The sequence below is a fragment of the Carlito syrichta genome, unplaced genomic scaffold, assembly GCF_000164805.1.
Source record: "Carlito syrichta isolate Samal-C Ts95f unplaced genomic scaffold, Tarsius_syrichta-2.0.1 Scaffold302576, whole genome shotgun sequence".
In the NCBI taxonomy this organism is placed as follows: domain Eukaryota; kingdom Metazoa; phylum Chordata; class Mammalia; order Primates; family Tarsiidae; genus Carlito; species Carlito syrichta.
Window position 1 is genome coordinate 102,108 of NW_007246672.1, and position 9,590 is coordinate 111,697.

The 9,590-nt window shown below is 45.0% G+C and overlaps 1 protein-coding gene across 10 annotated transcripts in view; it reads right to left on the reverse strand.

Moving 5' to 3' along the window:
• The window catches only part of DLGAP1 (DLG associated protein 1), a 399,852-nt gene that overhangs the window by 85,637 nt on the left and 304,625 nt on the right, over positions 1–9,590 (reverse strand). For 8 of the 10 annotated variants that reach the window (XM_008056910.1, XM_008056909.1, XM_008056912.1 and 5 more), the window contains one exon: positions 4,298–4,671. In XM_008056910.1, the coding sequence (XP_008055101.1) occupies positions 4,298–4,671 (374 nt within the window). The remainder of the gene's footprint in view (positions 1–4,297; positions 4,672–9,590) is intronic. The other 2 variants (XM_008056911.1, XM_021711764.1) reach the window with 1 other exon arrangement.

Here is a 9,590-nt window from a genome sequence, read left to right on the forward strand (position 1 = left end):
TGCCCTCCAGTCTGGGCGACAGAGTGAGACTCCAACTCAAAAAAAAAAAAAAAAGATCTCCTATATTTTATTTTTACTGTATCTTTTCTATGTTTAGCTATACAGTAGTTACTGTTTTGTTTTTGTTTTTGTTTTTTTTAGAGACAGGGTCTCTCTCTGTTGCCCAAGATGGAGTGCAGTGGCGTGATGATAGCTCACTGTAACCTCAAACTCCTGGGTTCAAGCACTCTTCCCATCTCAGCCTTCCAAGTAGCTAGGACTATAGACATGCACCACTAGGCCTTTTTAATTTTTATTTATTTTTATTTTTTGAGTTGGAGTCTCACTCTGTTGCCCAGGCTGAAGTGCAGTGGCACACTCACGGCCACCCCAAGGTCGACCTGCTGGGCTCTGGCGATCCTTCCGCCTCAGCCTTCCAAGTAGCCGGAACCACAGGCCCACGCTACCATGCCCAGATAATTTTTTTATTTGTTGTAGAGATGAAGTCTCACCAAGTTGCCCAGGCAGGTCTCGATCCACTGGCTCAGGAAATCCCCTCACCTCGGCCTCCCAAAGTGGTGGGATTACAGGTTTGAGCCACCGCACCTGGCTCAAAATATGTTAAGTGAAAAAAGACAAGATGCAGATCCTATGAGGTATATGCTGCCATCTAGGTGGAAAATAAAAGGAATCAATAAAATGTACATTTGCTTAGGGATTGGCTTGGTGGGAAACTGCCAGGGAAGGGAGGTGGGATTGGCAGTAGTGGGAATCTGCCAGGGTCGGGGAATACACCTCATCAACAAGGGTACATGCATAATGAACATTTGTATCCCCAACCCTGAATTGTACCTCACATCTTTAAAATTAAAAAAAGGAAAAGAAATGTATATTTGCTTGAATATGCACAAAATATTTCTGGAGATGCAAATATGGATGATATTGCTTTCTTCCAGAAAGGAGAACTGGTTGTTGAAAAAAAACAAGAGAGTGCTTGTCACTGTACACTTTTAATTTTGTTTATTTATTTATTTATTTATTTTGAGTTGGAGTCTCACTCTGTCGCCCAGACTGGAATGCAGTGGCCGCTCCCGGCCACCGCAACCTCGACCTGCTGGGCTCCGGCAATCCTTCCACCTCAGCCTTCCGAGTAGCTGGAACTACAGGTGCGCGCTACCACACCCGGCTAGTTTTTGATTTATTGTAAAGATGAGGTCCTGCCAAGTTGCCCAGGCGGGTCTTGAACCCGCGGGCTCAGGCAATCCACTCACCACAGCCTCCCAAAGGCATGGGATTACAGGCTGAGCTCTGAGCCCGGCTTACTGTACACTTTTTAAATAAGTTTTGAATAGTGGGAATGTATGACCTATTGAAAATAATATAAAATGAAGAAAAGAATGAATTTAATTTTTTTTTGAATCAGAATCTCTATCGCCTAGGCTGGAGTGCAGTGGCACACTCATGGCCACCACAGACTTGACCTGGGTTCAGGTGATCCTTCCACTTCAGCCTTCCAAGTAGGTATCTCTATATTGCCCAGGCTGGTCTTGAACCTGTGGGCTCAGGCAATCCTCTCGCGTCTACCTCCCAAAGTGCTGGGATTATAGGTGTGAGCCACTTCGCCCGGCATGAATTGAGTATTGACAAAGTTGAAGCAAACTAACATTCCTCAGTGCCAACTATGTGCCAGGTAAGAAGGCAGATTTTTATAAATTGTGGTGAAATATGTGCAACATAAAATTTTCATTTAAAAAGATATTTAATTAGCCGGGCTCGGTGGCTCAGCCTATAATCCTGTGCTTTGGGAGGCTGAGGTGAGTGGATTGCCTGAGCCCGCGAGTTTGAGACCTGCCTGGGCAACTTGGCGAGACCTCATCTCTACAAAAAATCAAAAAATTAGCCGGGCGTGGTAGTACGTGCCTGTAGTTCCAGCTACTCGGAAGGCTGAGGCGGAAGGATCGCTGGAGCCCGGCAGGTCGAGGCTGCGGTGGCCGGGAGCGGCCACTACACTCCAGCCTGGGTGACAGAGTGAGACTCCAACACAAAACAAACAAACAAAAAAGATATTTAATTAGCTGGGCATGGTGGCGCATGCCTGTAGTTCCTGCTACTTGGATGGCTGAAGCAGAAGGATCACCTGAGCCCATCAGGTCAAGGCTTCGGTGGCCGTGAGTGTGTCACTGCACTCCAGCCTGGGCGACAGAGTGAGACTCCAACTCAGAAAAAAAATTATTTATTGTCTTATTTATTTTTGTAAAGATGACATCTCACTATGTTCTCAGGCTGGTCACAAACTCCTGGCCTCAAGCGATCCTCCTGCCTCGGCTTCTCAAAGTGCTAGAATTACAGGTGTAAGCCACCATGCCCTGTTCATTTTAACCTTTTAAAATTTTTTTTTAGTTGGAGTCTCACTCCATCACCCAGACTGGAGTGCAGTGGCATGCTCATGGCCACCCCAGCATGGATCTGCAGGGTTCCAGTGATCCTTCTGCCTCACCCTCCAAGTAGTTGGCTAATTTTTTGTTTTATTGTAGAGACGAGGTCTTGCCAAGTTGCCCGGGCTGGTCTTGAACCCAGGGTCTCCAGCAGTCTACTCACTTCAGCCTCCCAACTTGCTGGGATTACAGGCTGAGCCCCCGAACCCACCCATTTTAACCATTTTTTAAGTGTACAGTTCAATGGCACTAAGTACATTCACACTGTTAGGCAACCATCACCCCCCACCCATCCATCTCCAGAATGTTTTTATCTTTCCAAACCAAAACTTTGTATGCATTAACAATCATCCCACAGCAAGCGAGACTGAAAACTCAGTTCTCAAAATAATCTTATGAAGGATAAATGAAGAAACCAAGACCTTTAAGTAATTTACCTAGGACAACACAAACCTCTGGCTTTTTCTCACTCCTCAAGACCCTTTGAGGGGTGGGAGGGGAAGTAGCTTCTAGTAGAAAAAGGGAGAGGTGTGTGGGGGAGAGATGGCTCTGGGCCCTTGGGTCTTACTGTGTCATCTACTCCCAGGCACCAATGCTTCAAGTTCTTTTGGGAAACTTGACAGCTTGTGCTATGGTAACCTCTAGGTTATAGGGAGGCATTTGACTCATTGCTACTAGAGAAAGATTAACTGCCCTCCACAAGTGGACTTTGCAGATTGAACTGTAAAAATATATTCTTGTTGTGAGAATGCTCCCCACGCCTGGCTTTAGATGAGTGGGTTCAGTGTGGACAAATTGATTGGACACCAAGTTGAGAAGTGATTATTTAAAGGGCACCTGCAGAACGATACAGAACAACAAAAATGGAGAGAAAGAATGATTCTCCTGTTCTGACAGAAGGAAATTTCTAGCAGGGTAATCCAAGCTCAACTGATATAAAAAAACAAGGCGGAATCGTTTGATCTTATCTTTGAAAAGCAGGAAACAGTCAACTGAACTGAGAAGTCTGCTGAGTTTTCTATCGTTTTTATGAAATGCATGATTAGGCTGAAACTAATGCACATTCCTGCCTTATGATGCCGAGATGTGAGTTATTGCTTTCCACACTATCAGTCACTTTGGTCTTGTTCTCCTTCACTCCCACATCTCTGAGAGGTGATTCACATCTTTGCTCTTATGGTAGCTCAATAGCGTTGAACATACTGTAACGTAATTCGATGGCCCGGGTTATTCTTGGATGTCCACTACTTTTTCAGGAGTCAAAAATGTGCATTAGGGGCCGGGTGCAGTGGCTCAAACCTATAATCCCAGCACTTTGGGAGGCTGAGGCGAGAGGATTGCCTGAGCCCACGGGTTCGAGACCAGCCAGGGCAACATGGTGAGACCTCATCTCTACAATAAATCAAAAAATTAGCCGGGCGTGGTAGCGCACTCCTGTAGTTCCAGCTACTTGGAAGGCTGAGGCGGAAGGATCGCCGGAGTCCAGCAGCCCGAGGCTGTGGTGGCCAGGAGCGTGCTACTTGCACTCCAGCCTGGGCAACAGAGTGAGACTCCAACTCAGAAAAAAAAAAGTGCATTAGGAATCGAGGGCACCTTATGTTTGATTGCGTTTATGTTCCTCGAATTATCCTACAGTTTGAGTCACATATTCAATTTAGAGAACAAAAATAATAGCAGCTAATAACGTCTACAGACAAAATACCTCCGTAATCCTGGTCATATTTAACAATGTAGGGAGTACAGAGCCAATCATTTGAAAATAGATTGATATATCAGCCATTCGAAATGGGAAGACAGCCAATCACCTGGAGGGGGAAGTGTTACACTGTTACATTTCTTAGTTTTGAGTTCCTATTTCAAAAGACAGAAAGGGAGGCTGTTACCTGTATCCCAATAGACAGGCATCGATTTTTCTTAAAGTGGTCCTTCTTTCTGTCCTCTGTAGTGACCGTGGCTATGGTGGTCGTGGTGGTGACAGTGGCAGTGTTATTGCCCATGTGTTGACTGGCAGGACCGTGGATCTGGGCGTTTGCAGCTTCGATGGCGGCAGTCAGAGCCTTCATACTGTCCAGGCTCTCCGTGGAGTTGCTGAGTCCAGACTGGCTGATAATATCTCCTCGCTGGCCCTGTCCATCCATGTAGGCATCCTGGGCCGACTCTGTGCTACTCTGGGCTGTGATAGAAATGAAAGGTTTCGTGGTAGTTCTGGGTGGGACTGGAGGTGGTGTCTTCTTATATGTTGTAATGCAAGATGACACTGGAAGACAGTGAAAACAAAGACACTGTGATTTCTGCGTGGGTGTTAATTTCTGATACTGTAACTGACAGCATTGGAAATTAGGGCACATGAAACACACTAAGACATTTAACATGAAAACAAGTCCACTGAGAGACTGAGATTCCTGCTTCGGGGGGAATATTTGGGTCACCCCCACAAAATTGAAGGGGAAGAAAGGCTGGAAAACATCCACCTCTGAAATGGAAATTTCTGAAATGGAAATTAATATGAATCTACATAAACTAGACGGGATTAACCCTTTGTAAAAATCCTCCCAGGTTACAATGTGTATACACGCACAGATAAGGTGATGGGTGTCTCCGCCTTCAACGGAAAGCATTAGGTATGGCTAATGTTAAACAAAGTAACTCGTGAGAGAATATTCCAGTGGTTGATAATAAACATAGAAAGGAAGAGGGGAAAGGGAAGAGGTTGTGAGGATGTGCATTCTGATCCTAAAAACAAGTGTGTGGTGTCCTGGGGTGGCACAGCACGCCATCAAGGCTTTCTCAACATCTGGTTTGTTCTTTGTTTGTTCGTTCCTCCCTTCCCTCCCTCCTGCTTTCTGTCTTCCTGACCTTCCTTCCTTCCTTCTTTCTTGTCTCTCTGTCTTTTCCTTCCTGTCCTCTCTCTGTTTCTACCTCCCTTCCTTCCTCCCTGCTTTCTTTCCTGCTCCCTCTGTCTTTCCCCTCCTCTCTTCCTTCCTTCCGCCCTCCACCCACCTTTCTCCCCCTTCCTTTTATTCCCTCTGCCTTTGTCTCTCTTTTTTATTTTTCTGAATGGTTGCCCACTGTATCAACTTTTGTTTTGAATTTTTGTTTATTTGTTTCTGAGCAGAACTACTCACTGAGAGGAAATACACTGTACGCAAGTCTCCCGTTGTAAAAATAAATGTACATGCCTGTTTATAAATCCGTCTTTGTGTGTGTTTGGCCTGTGTGGGCCTCTTCCCTAAAGTGCTTTCCTTTAGGGCAAGTGGTTCAAGCCAAGGGCCTGAATCTAGACGGGCTGTGTATAATTTTGGACTCGCAAAATGGAGTCAAAGTCCTCTTGAAGGCTTCAGCTGAAGCAGCCTCCACCATTCTCTCCAACTATCGGATTACGATACTGGAGTCTTGAAGAAGCTTTGCACACTGGTTTTGAGCTTTCCATTTGTAGAGCAAGATGCAGGAAGATAAAGATCAAAAACAAATGATTACATTTCTTAGCCCCTGTTGGTTAAGAACAGTTCCTTCACCAGCTTTCTGAAGACTTTTGTTTAATCCCCTTAAACAGCCATTCACTCTATTATGTTTCCACCTTCTCCATCCCCCACATCCCCATGTCTTTCCCACTCACAGGGGTCCCCACTGTGACATCACACCCGCTAGACCTGGCCTCATGATTCCAACTTGTTCCCTGTGGTTGTAGCTGCCACTCGGACCATCTCAGTGAATCAAAGACTCATCTCAGTGAATGAAAGACTCACTTCCATATTGAAGATGCTTCCTTAGGCCACTCAAAGGAAACACCCTATAATGGACAATAAACAAAAGGATCCTATTATGCTGCCCTGCTGTTCTATGACCCTGTGATTTGGAGTCATTTCCTCAGCCATAAAAGAGATAGTCATGTTTAGCTACTTCCCAGGGATTGCCGGAGAATTGGAGGAACAAATCATGCAAATGTCATCTAACAATATCATGTCCTCTGGAAGCAGGGAGGCTAAGGGACATACTTTAAGTGCAGTCACCTCTCAGTTACCTGGACAGAACACCCGGCAGGCTCACTCTGGGAAAACCTTCTACCTGAGTTTACTGCATGAAACAGGCACCTTTAGCATTTGCCCAGAGCTCAGCCCTCAGCATCCCAGTTCCTCACTTTTTAGCTGAGGTTCCTGAGAGACAAGGTGACCAGTGGAAGACACAGGCCTGCAGGGTACAGTCAGGAGCTGAACCAGCCTGCCTCACCGGCAAGCCTAATTAAACCTCTGGCTAAATAATGTCACCCACTCAAGTTTAATTTCCTGCACCTAAACCACTATGGAACTCTGGTTCCCAGAAAGGTTTGAATGATAGCAGCACTGCTTGGAGTAATGCTCAGTTGCAGATATTCATCTGAAGGCCCAGAGTGAGTGAAAGCCCTCACTAGGATAGAAACTGTCTGTTAGAATAGAATGAAACTAGGCTAGGCATGTGGCTTACACAGGTAATCCCAGCATTTTGGGAGGCCAAGGCAGGAGGATTGCTTGAGCCCAGGAGTTTGAGATTAGCCTGGGCAACATAGCAGGATCTCGTCTTTGCAAAAAAAATTTTTAAAAATTAGCTGGGTGTAGTGGTCCGTGCCTATAGTCCCAGCTACTCAAGAGGCTGAGGGAGAAGGATCGCCTGACCTTGGGAGGTTGAGGCTGCAGTGAGCTGTGATGGTGCCACTGCACTCTAGCCTGGGTTATACAGTGAGACCCCGACTCAAAAAAAAAAAAAAAAAAGAAGCGAATGAAACTAGGTCATTGATCATGGTATTTTTCCTAAAACATGTCTTTACAGGGTGAACTCATTGTTTTGGCTATTTGGAAGGCTAAGGCGGAAGGATCACCTGAGCCCAGCAGGTCAAAGCTGCGGTGGCCATGAGCGTGCCACTGCACTCCAGCCTGGACGACAGAGTGAGACTCTGACTCAAGAAAACAAAAAGCACAAACAACTGGACATTGCAGCCAAATATGGCATTGTTTCATTTGCTGTGATGTATAGTAAAAATCCTGCCCTGATGGAGGTGGGATGGGGGTTCATGGTGCTGCCACATTGTTTCCAAGGTATGACTGGACTTGGACTTGGAATCTGAGCCTCCGGTGTGATCCATATTCTCCCAGGCCAACTGCAATTTGACGCCACCTGGTGGTGGTTGTCAGCTCCTCTTGGATATCGATAGAGATAACTGGATACCCTGATAAACCCAGACTTCTGATATGGCGACATCAATGCTAGAAATTTACCAGGGTTAGATTGGCCAGGGAGAATACTGGGCACATAGGTTCTCCAATAGGCTGGTCCAGCTACCGATACCCAAAGGAGATAAGAATTTGAGATTGCCCCACTTCAAATAAGGGAACAGAAAAGAGGGCAAGAACCATCTTCCGGGGTCACATCGAGGGGTTTTACTGCGAGATTTTACCGCAGGGTAAAGCACAGCCCAGTTATCAAATAGGAGCTCAGAAGAAATTCAGATCTTTCAGAGTAGTATTTGAAGAAAAGGGAGTCAAAATTACAACTCACGCGTCTCATAATTCCTTCTTCAGTTCCCAATTCTTTTGCACCCTGAGGCTGCTCCAGAAACTTATACAACGAACTCCTTCAATTTCCCAGCATCACTCCTTTTTATTTTTATAGATTCAGAGTGGACTTACTTCTAGCGTAAATATCAGGCAAGTAGTAAACACTACCCAATGTGGGATTTTTTGATCCTCGCAAGCATCACTTTTTCCTAACTTTTTAATTTAGTTTTTTTTTTTTTTTAGTTCTACTATGATGATTCAGCACCAGGAATGCTTTAGAAGGTCTGAGAAACAGCAGATTCGTGTGATAGGTAGAGTGAGTCCCAGAAAGAGTGAGAAACAAGCTAATAAAGCTTGTCTGGTCAAAAGAGAAAGAGAATATACAGTGAGTGAAACAGCTCATTTGTTTGAGAGTAACATTCTCAAAGAATGAATTTAAAATGCAAGTAGAACTGAAAAAGAATAATGTATTTTAATCATTATTATTGCTTTCCTTTGCCCTGATATGTTTATTTGTTCATTTCAAATAAAATGATTTTTTTTTCCTTTTCTAGGTTCTGATATACTACCCCAGTGAGAAATTGGCTGAAAGGGCGTCTATCCATTTACAAGAAGAGTCAGCAGAAACAGAGTTGCAGATCTTAGTGACATCATTGTCATTCAGTTGATACTGTAGTACACAAAGAGACCAGAGGGTGGTTTTTACGTTTGACTGAAGTACACACACACACACACACACACACACACACACACATACATACAGAGGGTGCCAAACAATGTATACATTTTAAGAAATAAACTATTAAAATTGTAATACACAATATGTACCAATAACAAAAGATGAATACAAGTCACATGTGATTTCTGCAATTACAAGAGGTGCTCAAAGTGGTTACCATCAGCGTCCAAACACTTCTGATGACAGCGAACATCTCTTAGCATCTCTTACAATGTGTATACATAGCCGGGCTCGGTGGCTCAGCCTGTAATCCCGCGCCTTTGGGAGGCTGAGGTGAGTGGATTGCCTGAGCCCGTGGGTTTGAGACCTGCCCGGGCAGCGAAACCTCATCTCTACAATAAATCAAAAAATCAGCCGGGCGTGGTAGCACATGCCTGTAATTCCAGCTACACGGAAGGCTGAGGTGGAAGGATCGCCGGAGCCCAGCAGGTCGAGGCTGTGGTGGCCGGGAGCGGCCACTGCACTCCAGTCTGGGCGACAGAGTGAGACTCCAACTCAAAAAAAAAACAAAAAAAAAGTGTATACAAAAAAGGCAATCCCAGTATATACACACATGTAAATAAACATATATATATAAAAAAGAGAGGTTATAAGAAAACAAATGAAGCCAGGTGTGGTGGCTCAAGCCTGTAATTCCAGCATTTTGGAAGGCCTAGGTGGGAGGATTGCTTGAGCCCAGGAGTTTGAGACCAGCCTGGGCAACATAGCGAGACCTTGTGTCTACAAAAAATTAAAAAATTGGCTTGGCATGGTGGTTTGCGCCTATAATCCCAGCTATTCGGGAGGTTGAGGGGGAGGATCACTTGAGCCCAGAAGTTTGAGGGTGTGGTGCTGATTGTGCCACTGCACTCAGCCTGGGTGAAAGAGTGAGACCCTGACTCAAAAAAAAAAAAAAAAAAGAAAAGAAAG